Source organism: Portunus trituberculatus, chromosome 49, assembly GCF_017591435.1.
Source record: "Portunus trituberculatus isolate SZX2019 chromosome 49, ASM1759143v1, whole genome shotgun sequence".
NCBI lineage: Eukaryota > Metazoa > Arthropoda > Malacostraca > Decapoda > Portunidae > Portunus > Portunus trituberculatus.
Window position 1 is genome coordinate 8,595,360 of NC_059303.1, and position 22,301 is coordinate 8,617,660.

The 22,301-nt window shown below is 44.5% G+C and overlaps 1 protein-coding gene across 1 annotated transcript; it reads right to left on the reverse strand.

The window, feature by feature from the left end:
• Positions 1 to 5,632: 5,632 nt before the first annotated feature.
• On the reverse strand, positions 5,633 to 8,805 carry LOC123499315 (acetylcholine receptor subunit epsilon-like). The gene is made up of 6 exons (XM_045247129.1): positions 8,271 to 8,805; positions 7,882 to 7,985; positions 7,648 to 7,797; positions 7,164 to 7,343; positions 6,591 to 6,728; positions 5,633 to 6,316 (listed from the first exon to the last, which is right to left on the reverse strand). The coding sequence occupies exons 1-6, from the start codon at positions 8,407 to 8,409 to the stop codon at positions 6,134 to 6,136; spliced, it is 894 nt and encodes a 297-aa protein (XP_045103064.1). The 5' UTR covers positions 8,410 to 8,805; the 3' UTR covers positions 5,633 to 6,133.
• Between the last annotated feature and the right edge of the window lie 13,496 nt (positions 8,806 to 22,301).

Below are 22,301 nucleotides of genomic sequence, written 5' to 3' on the forward strand. Positions count from 1 at the left end.
AAATATGTTACTACGTCAAAACAAAAACAAAAAAAAAAAAAAAACTTTGCTCCTTGTGGATTTTACATAACGTTGTATTAAAATTTTCTGCATTCAAAGTTTCTTCCAATTGAATGTGATGATTTATAGTTCACCGCATGGCACGGGAAATGACTAACTGTCACTGGAAGACTTATCATTTGTTAGATGTTGAGAAATCATGCGATAGTGACACATGCAGTCTGACTGTGGAGAGAGGGACGAACACGAGGAATGTGCTCCACTTCACAAACTACACCCACCATAAAAACACCGAAAAATATAATGTAAAGCTGCGACCACCAAGGCCAATATTTTTTTGTAATACTTATAAATACAAATCGTACATCCGGATGGTATGATTTGTGGAATACACATAAAAACAACACAAGCAAGGCCGGCGGTGGAGCAGAATGTCGTGATGAGAAGTGGCGAGGCTTCCAGTGGGCGGAGGTGGTGGTGGTGGTGGAGGGAGGCAAGGAGATAAGGGAAGGGAGGGGGAGGATGGCTTCTCGTCTGCTGGATACGCGAGGAGCGGAAGGTGATCCCTGTGGTGGAAGGTGAAGGCGAAGACCACAGAGTATTATTACCTGGCAGGGTAAGGACGCGCAGGACACCACAGCACGCAGCCTGGCCGGAGAGGAGCTACTGTCAACATGGTAAGGTAAAGAGGCGCGCGCCGGAAGACTCTCCTCCTCCCCCTCGGTCATCATCCGCTGACCACAATGGGTTTAGAAGCTTCTTGAGCCCATTCACTTGTACTGACGCAAGGACACTAGTTCGCAGACATTACTGGGATTGGTTCAGAAATTTGGTCCTTACTACAGAGTCAATAGGAGGGTTGAGAACAGAAAGTGCAAAACCGTCTGAAATTTAAGAGTTCATCTGTCAGAGTTACAAAGCGTTTAAAAAGATTACAGATCATCCTTTTTCTCTTCTTCCTCGTGCAGCGCAGTCACCTTAACCCTTTCAGTACTATGACGCTTTTTCCATATTCATTCTGCTTACTATTTGGTGATTTTATACAGCTTCAGAAAATTATGTGGGGAATTAAAATATTGAAGACTATGACCATTAATCTTCTGACCTCCATACACCCTTCCTAATGTCAATAAAATGGTCTGATCGTACACAAATCCCAAGGTAAGAATGTGTCCCAGTATTGAAGGGGTTAAGAGAAGTAGGCACAGAGACCACACAATTAACTTTATGGACAGGGAAAACCAGTATGCTCATGATACGAGTACTACTGCCGCGTGTAGGTCTATACTGGTTTATTGTAGTTTACCTTATTTTCTTGTTTTCTGAAGCACATATTATTTAACAAACAAATCCTTGAAGAGGTTTATCATTTCTTTTTATACTGGAGCGAAAGACTGGCCAAGGGTAACAAAAAGATAAAAAAAGAGACCCACTCAGTTGTATCTCCTTACAGAGCCGATAGTTAGCTAAAGGACAGGGACAAATGTGATGTGGGAAATGAAAACTCAATATAAAAAAAAGATATGCGAAGACAATTTTAATAGAATGCAAATAGAAGGAAAAGAGTCTTATTGATAATACTGCAGCAATAAAATGTTTCCAGTCCTCGTTTGTCAATGGCGCACCGGACAAGGAAGTGTTCAAGGTGGAAGATATAACATCCTGAATTCCATTACGTTATTCATTGAGCAATTTAGAGCGGCAGGATGAAATAACAGGATAACTTGCGTAATTTGGAACTTCATCGCTTCCTGCACTGACCCGACGTGATGCCTCGGCGGAAACGGTGCTCTTACGTGACTGCCAGAAATGCTAGCTTAGCGGTGCTCGCAGGCGTGGAGGAAGGCTGAGGGGAGTTCAGAAAGCCGGGAGAGTCAGCCGATTCAGATGTACAGTTGCTTTATCTCTCTCTCTCTCTCTCTCTCTCTCTCTCTCTCGTGGCATTTTTTTTATTCTATTTTCTACCCAGTGTATTTTTTTCTATTTTTTTCACATGTTACATTTCATTATTTTTATTTTCGTTTTTATTTTACTCTTTTCTCTCTCTCTCTCTCTCTCTCTCTCTCTCTCTCTCTCTCTCTCTCTCTCTCTCTCTCTCTCTCTCTCTTTCTCTCTCATTCCCTTTCCTACTCACATTTCTATGAGAGGAAAGATATATCTCTTCCACCAACAACTTCCTCCTAGTCATAAATCTTAAAGGGGAAAAAAGTCATCCTTTTCCATCAACACTGGAGTCCTGCCGGAAGTTCACCATTTTTTAAGCTATCACCTGGAGCCCGAATAATATCCACGGGTCTCGCATTTAAGACTCGTATTCTGAAACGCCCTGCTCTCTTACCACGGCTGTTTCCAAAGGCTACAGGCAAAACTAGAAGGGTTCTCATCGATGCGTCTTTTAATAATATACATGTTTTATCACCCAGAGCCAGAAAGCGCATCAAAAACTCGTGTTATTTCGAGTAGAGCCTTTTGAGAGTCTAGGTGTTAGGAGAAATGTTTTACACTATGGTTCTTTTCTACATTATGTCCGGGGTAACTAAATAAGCCTTCATAAATTTAAGAGGCGGACCATCTAAGCCTATAAAGTTGCAGCAGAGTTGGCTACCAGCGCTATAGGGCATGAAAAATCAACATAAAAAATAAATATCTCCACTTACAAATTCGGTCTTCCAGTTTTCCAGCGCTACTCTTACATCACCGGCCATCAACTACGTCATTCTCCTTCTGATGCTTTCGTGTTTCCTCCATTTTATTTTATTTTATTTCTTATTCCTCCCTCTCTTTCTTCAATGTTCGTTTTCTTCATCTCATGCACTCAATTGCTTCAGTCTTCCAGCGCTACCATTTCTATAGTACATCAATTTACTTAACTTACCTTGCCATACCAAACCTTACCACACACACCAGCACTCCACCACCCCTCTCCATCCATCCCTCACTGATATTACCTAATGCTATTCAAATTAAGTATAGTAAGTTTCATATGTCACTAGCAGTCCAAGGGTTACAAGGATTCCAGTTTATGTGAGTGAGAGGTGCAGGTTAAAGTGTGGTTTGCTTCATCCAAAGTGATTAGACTCGTCACGGTAAGGAGCTGCCTCGCCTGTCTGCGTGTAGCTTCATCATAGCCTTGAGCGACGAGCAGGTGTGAGTCGTTGTGGTTGACTCACATGAACAATTAAAGTAATGTGTGTGTAGTCTTTTTTTATATGTAAGAGGGGAAAGCCGGCCAAGGGCAACAGAAAGAGTAAAAGAAAAAAAAGGCTCACGTAGAATGTTGGTTCCCCTGCAGGTTCGAGTGTTAGCCAAAAGAAAGGGGTAAATGTCTTGAAATCTCCCTCTTCAATTAGGGCCGCCGTGGTACAGTGGAACCATGCGTGCTTTGGGCTCCGAGGGTTCGAATCCTGTCCACGGTCCGAATGTAGGATGGGCTTCCTCACTCGGGGCAACGGTTTCCTAGCGGGTGGGCTTTGAGATGGGAGGTACCCCAAAAAGTATCCCCTTCATCCCATAAATTCCTGTGAAGAGTCTACATGGTATAAAAAAAAGAATCATGGGAGAGAAGGTTAATCTTCCCGAATAATTATCTTTGATTAACTTACCATGTGAATATTTATAAAGGCACGATCGTGTTGTGTTGCCTGTGAAGTTGTGGTAATCTTGACGTAAAGACTTCTGGTAAACTTGCTATACACGTGAGAGTTTATGAAAATTACATGTTTAGTATTGTCTATAAAAGTTGTGGTCATATCAGTGAATAAACATACATTAAGCTAAACACTTCTGCATTTAACTGTGTATGAGTGATTAAAGGTTGCGTATGTTGCGCTATTTGCAAAACTGAAAACTTCCGCAAACAAACATACAAGAAAGGGAACGACCAACGGTGCAGGACTCGATACAGCGATCCATCACACACCTGCAGGAGCTAGTGTGTGTTTGTATGTCTGTGTGTGTGCGGCGCTTCCTCGTGTTACGTTAAAACTCAAGTTACGACATGCGACGCCCACTGCGGTCACGGAGGGAGGTCATCAAAGTCACGGCCGCTGAGCTTACTGTCGCGTTGGTCACCGCAGCGATCGTGACACGGTGAGTGCAGTGGCCTCGTGGTGTTACAAAGGGACAAAGGGAATACACAAACAAAAGCAAATCTTATTATCTTTTCCAACTAATTTAATTATACTTAGTAGTAGGATATAATGTGTGAATTCTGCTGCTTGAGAGTCACCGCCACTGAAGGTAAATTGATCTAATAACAAGTGTGAGTGTCTGTGATGGCGGTGTGTTTGCCCTCAGGAATAGTAAATTTCTGAGATACTTTTCTCTAATTCTTCCCAATGAAGGCTGCGGCCAACACAACGTTACCTGACAGAACATAACAAGGCATAACGGAGAGTCTCACCTTATCAAACTCTGCATGTTGTGAGTAACTAGACATGTTACAGCATCACGTGTAATCAAGCAGTTAAATTTTCTGAGGTGTTAAGAGTTTCCTTTCAATTTTAGATTGGAATTTATTCCTATTTTGAATCGAAGAACCGCTTGTATGTCAACATGACGCTGACCACCCGGCAGAAGCGTGTGGCGGAGGCCAGGCAGGAGGCGGCTCGGCGTGGGCGGGAGTCTGCCCGCCGCTGGGTGGCAGGAGCCAGCGTGTCTGCAAACCAGCATCCCCAGGCTGTGACCCTGAGCGCCCAGCACAGGCGTATGGCAAGCGCCAGGGAGGCGGCGGCCCGTAGGGAGTGGAATCACGATCGCGCCCGCCGCTGGGCTGCGGGAGGTGAGTCGGGCACCAGCCAGCAGCCCCTGGGTGAGAGACTCACTGTCCAACATAGGAGTGTGGCGCAGGCCAGGGAGGAGGCAGCACGGTGGGGCCGGGAGCGTGCCCGCCGCTGGGTCACGAGAACCACAGAGGTGAGTAACGAGCAGCCCAGGGCTCAACACGTGAACACAGCCGCTGCTGACCAGCTGGGCGTGAGATGAAGAAGATATTTTCATTCGTCATCAGAAGACATAATTTCTTACAATAATCATGACAATAAGTGTACCAGACTTTCGTCATACAGCTGCTGGTCGGGAGCGTGGCTACTAAAAGGCCACCTCCTGACACGTCCCTCCTCTCTGTCTGGCCCTTCTATTTTTTCTATCTCTTTCTCTTTTATTTATTGTAGCAAACCTACACAATTTATGCAGTGTTCTTTTTGTTTCTTTCCTATATTAATTTTCAGGCATGTTTATCCCAACAATGCACCTGGCTCTCTTCAGAATCACTCTCAAAAACCGCCGCTCTACAACAACGCTGTCTAAGACGGCTAGACAGTCTCAAATGTCTTCAGAGTGGATAGAAAAGTCCGAAACATTATTTTGCATTTAAAAGAAAAAGTTGAGTCAAATAGTGAAAATAACGACAAATAATGAAGAATCTATAATCCTCCCTGATAAGATTACCATTTTCTTTTATACAATCTTTGCATGAGTGACAGTGACTACTCGGTAACTAGTTGTAAGTCATTAAAAACAAAGAAAATACTGCATAGTCCCCCTGTGAATACTTTCGTTTTCTCTCGTTCCAGAAAACACGTTCCCCAGAACAATAGTAAACTAATTCAATCCTACAAGGTCTTTCTCAGCTTTTGGTACGGTTGGAATGAAGGACGACATTGCCAGGACTTCCTTGGGCAGCTGGGTGGCGGTGGGCGTGTGGCTGGTGGAACACTACAACCCTCACATGACGTCTAAGGATCTCCAAACACCAGACTTCACGTGTGCACAGGAAACTCTTTATTGAAGCAACACATTGAGTAATTCCTGTTTGACATAACTTACGATACTGGCGTGTGGTAACCTTCATAATATTACACGCCATAACTAGAGCAAGGCAGCTCACACATGAGAGAACACCAAAGAAGACAGTGACTCGGTGAGCACATTACCTACGAATAAGACTCAATCTTTACACACTACGCTTCTTTCTCTCATGCTCCCGTCACGTCACGTCTTTTCATCTGAACGTGGTCAGCCAGGTGCTACGAATGTCATCACTAAGACACTCGAGGCCGATATTAATGGAACCTATGACCATGTCGCGCCATCAGGTACACTCTTACAGCAGGAAGAGATCACGGGGACACGGTTAGAGCAGCAACGCAGCCATCTTCCCCCTGGCCGCCGCCACGCCGATGCCGGACAGCAGCATGATGCACACCAGCATGGACGTGGCCAACCCCACCAGGTTTACAAAGCGCGCTAGGCGGTATCCATTTCCTTGCTGAGTAACCTCTTCGTCCCAGGCCACGCAGCCCTCCTTGGGTGTGTTCTGCAACAGGCGGGATTGTCACCAGCAGGTTTGAGAGCACGGTTGAAAGACTAGTTGCAGATATATCTTCTTTTACCTCATTTTATTATGACATAAATATAGTAAAACAATAATATGGAAAAAAGTCAAATTGAAATACAGAGGCCATGGATCTCAGACTAGTAGTAAAAGGAGTGGAGGTCCTCACGCCATGACACACAGCAGCAGGCAATGAATTAGAGAGAAAAGCAGACATGATTCCTAAGTCCTCTGAGCCGCAGAGGGTTGTGGTCACCTTGGATGTCTCGCTGCGGCGCTGCACGTGAAGCACAGCCACGTGCGCCAGGAATATTAGCGACAGCACGAACACGTTACCGAACATCCATACGTCCACCAGCTTGGGGTCCGCGGTCTTTGGGAGAGTGCCGCTGATCTGTGGGCGGCGGTGGTGGTTGTAGTCATGGTTAATAAGTGTGGTGGTGGTGGTGGTGGTGCCTGTACAGTGTGCCGGTGGTGGTGGAAGTGACTGAAGTAGCGGTGATAATTGTAATGCAAATATTCATACTACATTTACACATTTATGACAAATTAAAAACTTGAATTATTTCAAGAAGGAGGTTTGAAGAAACTTATCCTCTAGTTAGATTATGATTTTTTGAACTGGCACTCTCAGTGAGCCTTTTTTCGTTCTATTTGTTGCTTTTGCTAGTGCCTCTCTTACATAAAGAAACACGATAAAACAAATTACTTGAAAGACACATTAGAATTCGATATGGAAAAACGGCTTTTCAATTCACGCCTTTCCATTCCCTACAAACCCGGCTTAGTGGGGCCTTAAACACAGACACGTCAAGACACAGGCGCCTACTTGTAGGAAGAAGGCGGCCTTCACGATGAGGCAGGATAGCGTGGCGGTGCACCGGTTGCTGAAGTCCTGGATAGGGAAGGCGTGCGTGAGGAAACCGATCACCTCCAGTAGCATGCACGGCAGCATGGTGTTGATGAAGTAAGCATCGTACCTCCGCCCGAGCTTCACCACCACCACGGCCTGCAGGAGCGGTACCTCGTGAGAGAGAGAGAGAGAGAGAGAGAGAGAGAGAGAGAGAGAGAGAGAGAGAGAGAGAGAGAGAGAGAGAGAGAGAGAGAGAGAGAGAGAGAGAGAGAGAGAGAGAGAGAGAGAGAGAGAGAGAGAGAGAGAGAGAGAGAGAGAGAGAGAGAGAGAGAGAGAGAGAGAGAGAGAGAGAGAGAGAGAGAGAGAGAGAGAGAGAGAGAGAGAGAGAGAGAGAGAGAGAGAGAGAGAGAGACGAACTTTTCACGTTTAACGCCCAAGGCAGCAGAGGGTATAAACTGACCGTCTCCTGGTCGGGGTGTAGCCTGACGGCGAACTGGTGGGCGTAGAGGAGCGTCAGTGTGAGGTGGTCGCCGAGGGCCGTGGACATGTGGGTTGCGTTCCATGTGGCGTCGTTCACGGGGCCCGTCAGCCGCAGGGGCATCTTGCACACCTGCCAACACACGCCGCCTGAGTGCCGACCCACCACGACCATTGACTGCCATGCAAATATTCAGCAAAGAGCAACAGTAGCTACCTGCACGTCAAATGGGTAGAAGAAGAGGTCGAGGGGGCAGATGAAGGCTATTTCGTCGGCTCGAGCCGCCTGCAGATCCGTGAAGGCGCCGGGGAAAGCTTTGACTAGGAGAAAGTTTGGGTTCAACTCTTTGTAACTCATGGTACAAATATGTTTATATCTTAAAATCTTCGTGCAGCTTCGACACGTGCACTATTGTTATGAACAAAAAGATTCTTCCTCAGTTAAAAGGAAATAAAACTTAGAAATTTCATGAAACGCATAGACAGTTCTCAGAGCAATTCTCTATATAGTAATGCAGCCAGTGGATATCTTTCTTAGAAAGGTGGAAGTCACAAGGGAGCGCGTCTGACGGAAGAACAACCATCAGCATGAAGGAAGGCACTTACCCTCAGTGTGGCCGAGGACAGTGCTGAAGCCTTCCGTGCGAGCCGTGGCGGTCACTACCTTATCCTTCATGGTGGGGAAGTCAGCACTGCTCTTGTATTCTGGCGCGGCGGTGACCAGGTCAATGCACGGCAGCCACATCTCCTGCACAGCCTCCTCGGGCAATATGACTGTTGCATCCTTCTGAAGGTACTTGAACACAACCCGAGGATCCGCCACATAACGTCCAGTCTGAGCACAACTTTCAGAAGATTCTCAGTGAGTTCCACGTGGTTCACTTGCTCCAGAGTTATCTTGAGGCCGACCAGTGTCTGCTCGTTTGTCCCTTGAGACGGAGAAAACCGCTTGTTGTAAGTGTTGGGAAGGAAGGTGCGGTCTGTGCACAGAAGCTCGTCTGTGGCGTCTTGGCAGTCATTGACCAAGTTACAGACGTGTTCTAGGCTCACACAGCTCCCATCCGAGCAGGTGAATTGACCCTCTGTACAACCTGTGAGGGTGAGGAACACTTCTGATCTGTTTTTGTTATTGTTCTCAGTGTTATCAGGGAGAATCCATTTATATCGCCCCGTCACTTGTCTCGTGGAGGAAGACACTCGTTCGTATAAAGTATTGCCGCTCTGAACATTTTCAGCTTTACTCTCTCGCCAGTGGCGATGAGGCGGTAGTTGCCTCCATCCTCGAAGACATTCAATGAATTGTGAATCGGATAAAGTGTGACTTCCTCCTGCAGACCCAGAAGCCTCAGCCTATGCTCCTCCGGCAGGTGGCAGAGCACTGAAGCGGTGGACTCACAATCACCATCCTCATCCTGCAGCGTGGCGGGGTTCTGGTAAGCCCGAAGTAGAGGACAACTGTTGGATGTGTCACTATTCAGAGACTCAGGGAGCAGAGCCCACGAGTCCCCCGCCACGTCTTCCACCCCGCCAGAGTACTTCAGCAAGGCACTCAGGATTTCCTCACGGTTAGCTTCTGAGATCATGGCAAGCGTTCCTCCAACATTCCTGCACAAACTTGCAGCGTGAATAAAAGTAACCTTCTCTTCAAAGTAGAAATAATAATTTTTCGTTTCCGCTGTCAAATTCTTGATATCCACCGTAACAAAATCCACATTTTCTACTGAACTTGAAGTATTGGCAAGCACAGACTCGTTAAGCATGAAGCCTGACCGGGAGACTTTGTGTCCCTCAGCCACGACCCGCACTTGATCCTGGGGAAGTGGGGCATCGTACAGCCTCACGTCAGCCAGCAGGCCTGAGAACGGCGTGCCACCCCACAGCGAGCCCCCGATGACCAAATTTTCAGCCGGGAAGTCCCCACCATCACTACTGGGGGCGCAGCGTGAAGAGGACGGCACCGCCTCCCCTCCATGGTAGATGGTGTTGTCCCGCCCCAGCGCCAGACATAAGTGGTGCCACTTTCTGACGCCCAAGAACACACCAAACTTGTGGTGGCAGCGGGCAGCGTGCACGGCCACCTCTCCCCTGTTGACTGAGACGCAGAGAGTTTAACTGTTATTGAGCTCCAGCCATCCACTGATGGTACTAAAAGGTTCAGCAATCCATTCCATCACAGCAACCTTACCACTACAACTTACGTGACAACTGTAAGAAGTGTCGGCGCCGCGCGTCGCCCAGGTACACCACATTGTTGACCTGGTGGAGGCGGTGAGGCTTGATCCACAGGCACAATGTGAGCAGCAGGAGGCGGTGGTGGAGGACAATACTCAGCCTCGGGGAGCCCGGGGGCTTTAGGTCCGCCTTGCCGCTCGAGCCCACGTCTAGGAGCGTCACTAGCAGGCTCTGGTGTTGCGACACTGCTGCTTGGCGGGGGAAGGTCACACTGGATGTCATGTGACTGTGGAGTCCTTGAAGCTGAACGGGTGGCTGCTCCTCTGCCTTTTTTGACGCTGCTGAAACGTCAGCAGACCGTGGTGTGTTGTCCACGCGTCTTGGTGATGGTGATGGTGGTGGTGGTGATGGTGATGGTGATGGCGATGGCGGTGGCGATGGTGGTGGTGGTGGCGATACGAATGGTAGTAGGTCTGCTCCTATTGCTTCTCTTACAATGTCATCACGTGTCCCTAGTGCTGCTGCTGCTGCTGCTGGTGTGGGAAGGACAGAAAACCTCACGTCGTAACTCTCTCTCTCTCTCTCTCTCTCTCTCTCTCTCTCTCTCTCTCTCTCTCTCTCCACCGCGCACCTTCCCAACACACACATGATCAACAATTACCGTCAAGATTAATAACAACTCTCTTATCTGATCAATGAAAATTACAAATGGCTTTCATCTCCTGCCGCTGCACAGCTAAGCACCTCCCGCAGTCACACGCCGTCACTCACCACCACTATCACCACCACCACCACCTCCACCAGCGGACGGTAACCCCAGCAAGCGACGCACATATCTCTCTATTCCCGTAACCTCAAGATCAATACGTTAAGTCGATTCTAAGACAGCTTTGGTGATTGGCTTCTAAGTGTCCCGTCAATAGCCAGGGCAAATAGAGCATTACCTCCTGCCTGTGACCTAAATTCAGTTAATTATCGCCCTACTTGGAGCTCCGCAAATATACATAAGCGGGGAAAGGTGTCGCTTGAGTGTCGCTTGAGTGTCGCTTGAGTGTCGTTAGAGCGTCGTTAGTGTGCCGCTAGATTATACCAAGGAATGGAGAAGGAAGAAGAGAAGCAGAGGAGGATCGTTCAGAAAATGAGGTATATAAAAATTAAGGAACAACGGAGGTACTTAAGAGAATAATGAGATAATTAATTTATGGAATGCGTTTGGACAGAGAGAGAGAGAGAGAGAGAGAGAGAGAGAGAGAGAGAGAGAGAGAGAGAGAGAGAGAGAGAGAGAGAGAGAGAGAGAGAGAGAGAGAGAGAGAGAGAGAGAGAGAGAGAGAGAGAGAGAGAGAGAGAGAGAGAGAGAGAGAGAGAGAGAGAGAGAGAGAGAGAGAGAGAGAGAGAGAGAGAGAGAGAGAGAGTTACGATTATGTGAAAGAACGTATGGACGATTGCATTAGGAAAAAATATGGAGAAGAGAGAGTAGTTTTGTGTGACATGAAAGACTGGAGGAATGTAAAAGTGCAGGTATTGTGCGTGGGAAGAGGTAGAATACAAAGGAAAACTGTGCAGTACGTAGAAATAAAAGGTGAATTAGGTAAAAGCATGACACTGAAGAAACGTAAGAATGATAACGGAGAGAGAAGAAAAAAAAAAATGTTGTCAAGTAAAGTGAAAACTGAAAGAGTGAAAGAGAAGGTAGACCGAATTACGAGAAGTCAAAAGCGAAAGGTGCGCTGGTCACGTTAAACAGGTAAATGGCATAGGTGGGGAGCCAAACTCATAAAATAAAAGGAAAAATAAAAAAAATGCCAAATTGTGTTCAGATAAACGCAAAAAGGAGTCAAACAATGAAAAATAGGAATAAAAATAAAGAAAATGAAAAAAGGAGAATAAAATAACGGTAACAGATGATAAAACTAGAAGAGAATAAATAAAGGATAAATTCAGATTAAAACAGTGCAGCGAAATCCACAAGAAGAAGGAGAGAGGATTGGTGTGAAAAATAAAGAGGCAGGAGAGGACAAAGGAAGCTTAATCCCTTCAATATTGGGACAGATGCACACAGACAGACAGACAAACATGGAAAGACCGACAGAAAAATATGCTGACGAACAGACAGGAAAACACTAAACTTTTTTCCCCTATATACCTAACGTACGTATTTGAGATTTGTGTACGAGTAGACCATTTTATTGACATAAGGAAGGGTCTATGGAGGTCAGAAGATTAATGGCCAGAGTCTTCATTATTTTAATCCCTATGTGAGTTTCTGAAGCTGTATAAAACCACAAATATTAATCCATTCGATACTGGGACACATTTTTACTTTGAGATTTGTGTTTGATTAGATAATTTTATTGACATTAGGAAGGGTTTATGGAAGTCAGAAGGTTAAAGGCAACAGTCTTCACTATTTTAATCCCCTTGATGAGTTTTTGAAGCTGTATAAAATCACCAAATAGTAAGCAGAATGAATATGAAAACGCAGCATTGGTACTGAAGGAATTAAGAAAACCATAACAAAACACCACCAAAAATTGAGACAAAAAAAGACTATCAAACTTTGAAGATATTGAAAGAAAGATATCAAAAGAAAGATGAAGAAACAAAGGAGACGCGAAGAGATGAGCAACAAAGGAGAAGCGAACAAAGGAAGTCTAATAAAACCGTGATGGAATGGCCAGTATACTTCAATAAGACACAGCAAAGTGAGGCCATAACACGTAATCATACCCGAGGAACCTGTGCAGCCGAGCGGGACGGGCTGAACAAACTGGTGACGTCACTGCCAGGCGAGTAAAGAGTTGATGACAAGCAAATTATGTACTGCTGACTTAAATCCATTCTTTGCTTGCTTTACTTTACTTTCATGGCGAGTGCGCATTATGGTGTTCCTTTCATCACTACATCCACCTCTTACGTATTGGAGGGACTTAATATTTACCCATTAACGGCGTATAATTTGCGAGTGTGATATAAAGAGAGGCGCATTAGTTACGTCTAAAACACTGGGATGTAACACGGCGATGCATTCAACAGCACATGGATATTGAATAGTAAGCCACACAGAGGAACGGTTTACACAACACTTGCTAATTTCTCATCATACTCCGCTTTTCTTTCTCATTGTAGAAGTTAAATTGTTTAGTTCTCAAAATGGTTAGATAAATATGTCTCCTTTTGTTCATGTTAAGTAGCTGTGTTGTAATTATTTGTGAGTCTTTTGTATGCAAATGACAAAACCGTGATACCATCTGCTGTATTTGCTTTTATAACTACTACTGCTATTACTGTTACTACTACTACTACTACTACTACTACTACTACTACTACTACTATTACTACTACTACTACTATTACTACTACTACTATTACTACTACTACTGCTATTACGAGTACTATTACTACTACTGCTGCTACTGCACTGCTTTACTACTACTGCTACCACCACTACCACTACTGCTACCACTACTACCACTACCACCACTACTGCCACTGCCACCACTACCACACCACTGCTGCCACCACCACTGCTGCTACTGCTGCACTGCTGCTGCTGCTGCTGCACCACTGCTACCACTGCTGCTGCTGCTGCTGCTGCTGCTGCTGCTGCTGCTGCTGCTGCTGCTACTACTACTACTGCTACTGCTGCTGCTGCTACTACTACTGATAATAGTAAGAGCAAAAGAACGTAAGAAAATAAGGTGGTAATCCTTACATGATCTATATACTACTACTACTAGTAGTAGTAGTAGTAGTAGTAGTAGTAGTAGTAGTAGTAGTAGTAGTAGTAGTAGTAGTAGTAGTAGTAATAATAATAATAATAATATAATAATAATAATAATAATAATAACAATAATAATAATACCTAGTAATAATAATGAAAATAAGAATAATAATGATACTACTACTACTACTAATTATAATAATAATAACAATAATAATAATATTAATAATTATAATAATAACTAATAGTATAACAAAACAAGTTAAGAAAAGATGTATTTCTCTATCACACCCTCCCATAAGAACATTACATAACAAAACAATAGACATTCTACTAGGAAGCCAGTGAGCTGTGTGTGACGGTCCCAATGTCGCTTATCCATCCATTATCCCTGTCCATAAATGTGCCTATTATTCCTGTCCATAAATACGTCAAACTTAAGTATACCACCAGTCCCGTAGTAAATGACATCTTTTGTTCACATTCTCAGCCATATATTCCCGAGGCTAAAGAAATATTTCCCTTCACGCTGCATCAACTGCGTAACTAACAAGTCTTATTTATTGTTCAGGTACACGCGCTCATATACAACCATACATCTTCACCAGCTCTGTATATGATTTCACTGCAAGACATCCTCATTATGAACATTAATGATGCCACGCAGGACAAAAGCTTCTCGTATTGTAAGGCAGGAGGGGGACGGTAAGGCACACACACCTCCACAAGCTAGCTCGAGGTGTCTTGGCGAGGCTGCCGGGGTGAAAGACCACTACTCTTCGCCCTCCGTCAAGTACCATCTGCCTACGAGGTAAACAGAAGCTAAAACTTAACCCCTTGAGTGTCATGACGTGTCGTTCTATCCATTCTGCTTACTATTTGGTGATTTTATACAGATTTAGAAACTCATGTGGGGGGATTAAAATATTGAAGACTGTGGCCATTAATCCATAGACCCTTTCTAATGTCAATGAAGTGGTCTAATTGTACACACATCTCATGTCAAAAATGTGTCCCAGTATTGAAGAGGTTAAAGGAGGTACAGCAAACTCGCTCAAACAAAGGAGAAGGACAAACTGAACTGACTTCCATGAACAGACAAACATAGAAATTAGCAACTCAGACGAACATACAAACAGGCAGACACAGACATGGATACATAAATACAGACAAACTGACACACACACACACACACACACACACACACACACACACACAAAGGATGAAAAGGCAATATCGTTACATAGGTGGCGTATTACAGCGGTGAAAGAAATACGCAATTCTATACAGCGAGGGGAACACAAAGACATATTGACGCACACAATGAGCGCAGATCTAATACATCACGTAAGTATGTTCGTAATCACAAGCTCCATATATCACTAATGCTATAATAGTAAGAAGAATTCCATTACCTAACCTGATATCACTTATACTCTCTCTCTCACACACACACACACACACACACACACACACACACACACACACACACACACACACACACACACACACACACACACACAGTCACAGTAAGGAAAACACAGACATGATCGGACGTTGTTTGTAATTTGTGACTTTCTCTTCTTCACCGGGCTCATTTCACCATCTAATTGTGAGCGCTAGTAAAGAAAGGTTCGAGTACTAATTAAAATATCACTGAAGTGAGGCGGTGGCGTAGAGGATAAGGTGGTAAGCGTGGGAGTGGGCAGACGTCCATGCGTAGGTTTGAATCCCACCACGTGCAGCCTTAAACACTTTGCCATTTGTCGAGTGGTTTAAAGTTACCTACATGTCACCATGATACCCAGGTTCTTGGTGGTTACACCCAAGATGAGCTTGGATGGTGATATGGGCCCTAATATGGGTACCACTATAAATAAAATTGCCTGCGCCACTAATGGGCGGAAGCTGAACAGCGCTTCCTACACACTCTTTAAGTGAGCCTACAGGCGCTATAGGCTTTAACGTAAAAAAAATAAAAAAAAAAAAAAAAAAAAAAGGGTTTCGCTGAGCCTTCAAAGAATTATGACATAAAGGTAAATCAGGGCTTCTCATTCTGTAGTCACCCTGCCGTGGATAATTACTTTTACAACTACATAAGATTACTATTTTTCTCTTTGAGCTTTTTTTTTTTTTTTTCGTTGAGGATTCAACAGAATGGATCGTTTATTTTTCAACTTCTTATGATTACCATTTTTATTTCCCCTCTGAACTGATTTTTTTTTCACCTCCCCGCGGACCTTTCATTAATTTTCTACCTATTCCACTTGTCTATGTCATGAAGGCCATCATCAACAATCTCATCAGCAGTTAAGGGGAGACAGTCGCACACCAAGGTGACTTAACTCTTTCACTGCCAAACGAAACAGTTACCAGCACAAGAAGCAACGTGTGAAGTCTTTATATTCATTTACAGGAAGGTTAACGATGAAAAAATAATAATTTTGATATTTCTTCCCAGTTAAAAGACTAGATGTGGCTGTAGAACAAGTAAAGCAAAGTGTATCAAGTCGCTGCCAAAGGGTTAAAGAATAAGAAGCATCTGATTTACCTTCATTTCATATACTTTGGGACAATTTGCATTTTTACTTTGGAGAGGAAAAATGGATAAAAACTATGATTAAAATAATTACAGGAGATTTTAAAGCTTCTGTGACACGCTCTAAAGAATAATTTACAGTTCGTTACATTTTAAAAGCACTTTTCTTCCTCTGATAACTTTCCGTACAAGTAGCGTGGAGGCTTTCTCCTTAAAGATTGTACCACTGATTCGCTCACGTCAGTCTGGGAGAGATGGTGGGCGAAGACTAGAGCGCTGTCATTAAGCCCAGACAGCGATGACTACATGATGATGGGGATAACTCTTCACTTATATATGGAGACCAGATCAAATAACTTTTACTAATAGACTATATATTACACAGACACAGGTACACAGACACAGGTACACACACACACACACACACACACACACACACACACACACACACACACACACACACACACACACACACACACACACACACACACACAGAAATAAGAAACTGCAAGAAGCTGTCAGGCCTACACGTGGCACTCCCTGTATGAGCAAAGTTACCTAAATCCATCTATCATCCCCATCCATAAACTAATCTAATCTTCTTTTAAAGCTCCTTCACACATACTCACAGACATACATATACTGGCAGCAGCACCCCTAGCAAGAAACAATTGTAAGGGTTCATGGCGCGGTGGTCCTTCCCGTCCTCCTCCTTAGCTTGCCACGGAGAGAGTGACACGAGGCACACCCAACCGCCTCCTGCTGCCACACACACACCGCCCACGAGTCAATTCCCCCACACATCCCTAAGTCACACCCCATCACGCCCCCCTTCATGACTTCCTTACTGCTCCCACACCCCATCGCACTTAACGTCCCTCTCTTCTCGGCGCCACCTCTTCTCTCCCCTCCTCACCTCCCACCAGCTGTAATACTTTCCTTACCACTGTACACAAAACACTTAGCACATGAAAAGATATTACCATGAATTTTTTCTTCTTAATCAGTGACTGGGTACGATTTTGTTTTTACAAGCTTATTCTCTTCTTAACTCCCCTATCTAACTCAATTATTTCGTGACTGGTACCCTTCCACAACTGCCTCCTAACGACTTTCCCGCGTCATTCAGCCTTCAACACACCTAATGACACAGTGAGGCACGGCTGACCAGGAAGCGAGGTTAAAGTAATGTTACAAATTCTATAAAAAGCAACATGTTTTCGTTATTATACACCGCGCGTTGTTTGCTCTTCGGTGATTGGCAGGGCTACGTTGCTATTTGCGTCCGTCCATCATCCAGAAACAGGTCAGCTCTTCCTCCTACACTCTTATTAATCTCTTCAGTGATATGTGCCAGGACGTGTTTCCATATTCATTCCAGTTACTATTTAGCGATTTCATATAGCCTGAGAAACTTATGTTGGGAATAGACTGGTGAAGACTCTGGCCATTATTCTTTTGACCTCCATGGACCCTTCCTGATGCAAATAAAATAGTCTTATCATACTCAGAAAACAATATTGAAGGGGTTAACGTCACCGCGAGGCAATTACAGGGTTAATTACCTTCCCATGCCAGTACAGTCTTATTCACGTAGGAGACCACGATTTACAGCCACTACTGTACTCAAAGACCTTGGAGTAATAGCACTATTGAAATATAATACAAAGAGAATAAAAAAAACCCATAGTTTATCCTCCCAGGAGTACCAGTTTTCTTTATGTTGGATGTAGAAAACGAGTGAGTGTACCGTAGACTATAATACTTCAGGGAGCACTGAGAGGAAGACGGGAGGCAAGAGAGGGCCTCATCAGCAAGTAATGAGGGCGATGGGGGAGGACAGGGCGACACATTATGGGGGTGATGGGAAGAGCATTGCCATACATTAGTAAGACACGGCGGGAGGGGCGTGCCAAATGATAGCCACCACCATCATCACCATCACCACCACCACCGTCACCATCACCACCACCACCACAACGCCATGGCGTGCCTCTAGGGCCTTACTGATGAACCATGGTGTTGAGAGAGAGAGAGAGAGAGAGAGAGAGAGAGAGAGAGAGAGAGAGAGAGAGAGAGAGAGAGAGAGAGAGAGAGAGAGAGAGAGAGAGAGAGAGAGAGAGAGAGAGAGAGAGAGAGAGAGAGAGAGAGAGAGAGAGAGAGAGAGAGAGAGAGAGAGAGAGAGAGAGAGAGAGAGAGAGAGAGAGAGAGAGAGAGAGAGAGAGAGAGAGAGAGAGAGAGAGAGAGAGAGAGAGAGAGAGAGAGAGAGAGAGAGAGAGAGAGAGAGAGAGAGAGAGAGAGAGAGAGAGAGAGAGAGAGAGAGAGAGAGAGAGAGAGAGAGAGAGAGAGAGAGAGAGAGAGAGAGAGAGAGAGAGAGAGAGAGAGAGAGAGAGAGAGAGAGAGAGAGAGAGAGAGAGAGAGAGAGAGAGAGAGAGAGAGAGAGAGAGAGAGAGGGGGGGGGGTGCAGGACATAAACAGAACCAGTCCAGATATGTTCAGTGTAGAGGAGGGAGACATGCAGTTGAGCGTCACTGGATAAGAAGAGGAGAACGAAGCCTTGAGGGTCGTGTCGAGTTGATAGATATATGAAAAAAAAAAAAAAAGAGACTAAAACAAACACGGATAATGAAAACACACACACACACACAAAAAAAAAGAAAAGAAACATCATCACTGACACTACCACCACCATCACCATCAACAGCAACAAAGTACAGAAAAAAAAAATAGAAAAAAAGAAAAAAACATGAAAAAAACCAAACCATCCTAAAAAAAAAAAAACTGACAAAAAAAAAAAAGATAAAGAACAAAAAACACTAGAAAAAGAATAAAAGGAAGAGAGTGAAGACAAAGCTGGAAAAGTCACTGGTCACCTCCCTTCCCTCGAGATCCCGGAGTGTGGCGCGCGATGATTAGTCTCTGTAGGTGTTTACGTCGAGAAAACAGTCCATCTTCATTATCCCAGAGCAGCGCCGCGTTTCCAGCACGAGGTAGTCATTATTTCCTCATTATTATAACTTAATTATTCAAACCGGGAAGGGAGCGGGCCACGAGGAGGAGGAGGAGGAGGAGGAGGAGGAGGAGGAGGAGCAGGAGGAAGCAGGAAGAGGTTGAGGATAAGGACGAAAACGAGGAATGAATGTATAAATGAAGATAAGTCTTGCAAATTGATAAGAAAAAAAAAGTTTAGAGGAAAGAAATTATGAGATTAGGAAATTATGAGTGAAGTTAAGGCGAAGACATGAAGCCGAGGAAGCCTGAGGAAGGAGACAAGGAGGTAGATAAGGAGGAGGAGGAGGAGGAGAAAAAAAGAGAAAAAGAAGATGAAGAAGAAAAGAAGAAGTAGAAGAAAAAGAAGAAGAAGAAAAAGAAGAAGTAGAAAAAGAAGAAGAAGAAGAAGAAGAAGAAGAAGAAGAAGAAGAAGAAGAAGAAGAAGAAGAAGAAGAAGAAGAAGAAGAAGAAGAAGAAGAAGAAGAAGAAGAAGAAGAAGAAGAAGAAGAAGAAGAAGAAGAAGAAGAAGAAGAAGAAGAAGAAGAAGAAGAAGAAGAAGAAGAAGAAGAACAAGAAGAAGAACAAAAAGAAGAACAAGAAGAAGAACAAGAAGAGAAGAAGAAGAAGAAGAAGAGGAAGAAGAAGAAGAAGAAGGAAAAAAAAGAGAACAATAATAGTGATAACAACAACAACAACAACAACAATGGCAACAAAAGAAAAGAAAACAATAAATATCAGAGAAACAATCAATAAAGAAGACCTAGAGCGTCTGATGACCAATAACACACACACACACACACACACACACACACACACACACACCAGCCAGACAGACCTTTAGGATTGGTAATGATGCGTAGCCGGAGAATATGGAGGAGGAGGAGGAATCAACAGTCTTCTTCGCCCATTCATCCTATTACTCCTTTATCAATGTCCTCCTCCCCCTCCTCCTCCTCCTCCTTCGCCAGCGTCCTTCGTCTTCTTTCATTCTTCCCCTTCCCCACCTCTCCCCTCGCCCCTCCTGTAGGCTGGTGGGTCATTCTTCATACCAGTTCTTCCGGCGGCCTCATTCCTCTCTATGGTTCTTCCATTTATATGTATGAGTTGCCAGCTCAGCTCTGCTTCCTCCCTAATGGTCTACAGAACACATTCTTTATCCAAGATCCGATTGTCGCCACCTTCCCCCGTGTCTCTGCGTCTTAAGGAAGAATAATGTGCGATGCTTCCTTCCCTCGCCTCCACTTATACTAAAATTGTAAACATTCTTGACTAGGACTTATAAAACATCCAGGTGCTTTTCTTAAGGACAGGAAAGCCATTAGAGGGATTAAACACCAATCCTTCCCATGAACCTACGTGTTTGAAACCTTATGGCAATTCCTCACACACCGGGAAAAAATATGGAAACACTCGGAAACATTAACGAGACATTAATTGCCTTCCGCTGCGTCAGACTCCCGTGGTGAGTGTCTCGGGGGGAAGATAAACTCACGTCTGGGAAGCCTCGCGCTGATCCAGGAAGCGAAACTGACGAGGCTAGGAGAGAGAAAGAGAGAGAGAGAGCGAGAGAGTGACTCGAACCCAACTCTAATCACCCACTGACTCCTTTTTGCTACCCTTACCTTTGGTGGTGCCCTGAATAACCCACCTTGAAAACAATCAGCGACGTGCCGTTAATTACTCCTCCACGGTGAGCCAGCGCCGGGAAATGCCGTCACCCTTCCTCACTCGGCGCCAAGGAGTCATAATTGCGTGTCTCGCTGCCCTGACTCCCTCGTGAACCTTTTGAGGAGTTTCCGAATCAGTTGTCACAATCCTGAGAGCGGCCGAACTTCCGCTACGGACGACCTGCTCAAAGTCCCGGAAACTTGCACCCACTGATGGCCAGAAAGAGGAGGAAGAGGAGGAGGAAAAAGAGGAGGAGGAGGAAGTAGAGTAAGAGGAGAAGGAAGTAGAGGAGAAGAAGGAGGATGAAGAGGAGGAAGAGTCAGGAAGAGGTTAGGGCAAAAGTGAGCAGAAAGAGCTGGGGGAGAGGTGATAAAAGTGACGAGGGAGAGAATGATTGAGGGATATGATGAAGATAAGATAAATTACCTGATGAATGAAGAAAAAGAAAGATTATGAGAGAGAGAGAGAGAGAGAGAGAGAGAGAGAGAGAGAGAGAGAGAGAGAGAGAGAGAGAGAGAACGAGAACGAGAACGAGAACGAGAAAGAGAGACAGACAGACAGAGACATAGACAAAGATAAAGACCACGACCACCACGACCACCACCACGACCACCACACAACGACCACCACCACCACCACCACAACCACCACAAGATCGCACCCTGGTGTACTCTCCCTGTCACTCTTTACAAGTCGTGACGCGCCTCCCTGAACTTTGTCGCTGTAAAGGACGTCTCTTCACCCCCCCCCCATTCCACTCCATAAACTCCTGACCTATGACGCACGAACACGATCAATAAAAGGGTTAGGTAAGGTAAGGTAAGGTAAGGTAAGGTAAGGTCATTTAAGATTCAGGTAAGGTCAGGTTAGGTAAGGTAAGGTAAGGTTATGTTAGTTGAATTACGATTCTGTACATTTAGATTAGCTTATGAAACAAATACATCTGCATAATAAACATCGAGACGAACAAAATTATGCAGTGCCGCTACAATAAATTCAGAATATGAAATACTCTTATGTTAAACGTCGACAGATATATGAGTTCACCCTCCAGCTTAGGTATGAATGGCACGTTAGCGCTCGGCAGACTTGGAGTGTACGGCGGAGAGAAACACTTGTCCTTATAATGATAACAACAATAATAAAAAGAAAAAAAAATTGTTCCTTATACTCGACATGTTACAGACACAACCACAAGACTAGTAAGATCTATCTACTCTACTGTATTGCTCCCCAAGCGCATGGGTTCGAATCCTGGCCACGGTTTGAGTATAGGTAGGGCTTCCTTATCCAGGGTAACGGTTCCCTAACGGGTGGGCTCAGATAGGAAATGCCTAGAAAATATCTCCTTTAGCCCATAAAATTCCAATGAAAAGCCCACATGGTATAAAAAAATAGGCCCCAGAATTTCAACCCCTTCAGTACCATGACGCGTTTCTGTTAAGACTTGGTGATTTTAGACTCATGAGGGAATGAAATAGTGAAGACTGCAGGCTATTAATCTTCTCACCTCCATAGATCCTTCCTAATGTAAAAAAATATCTAA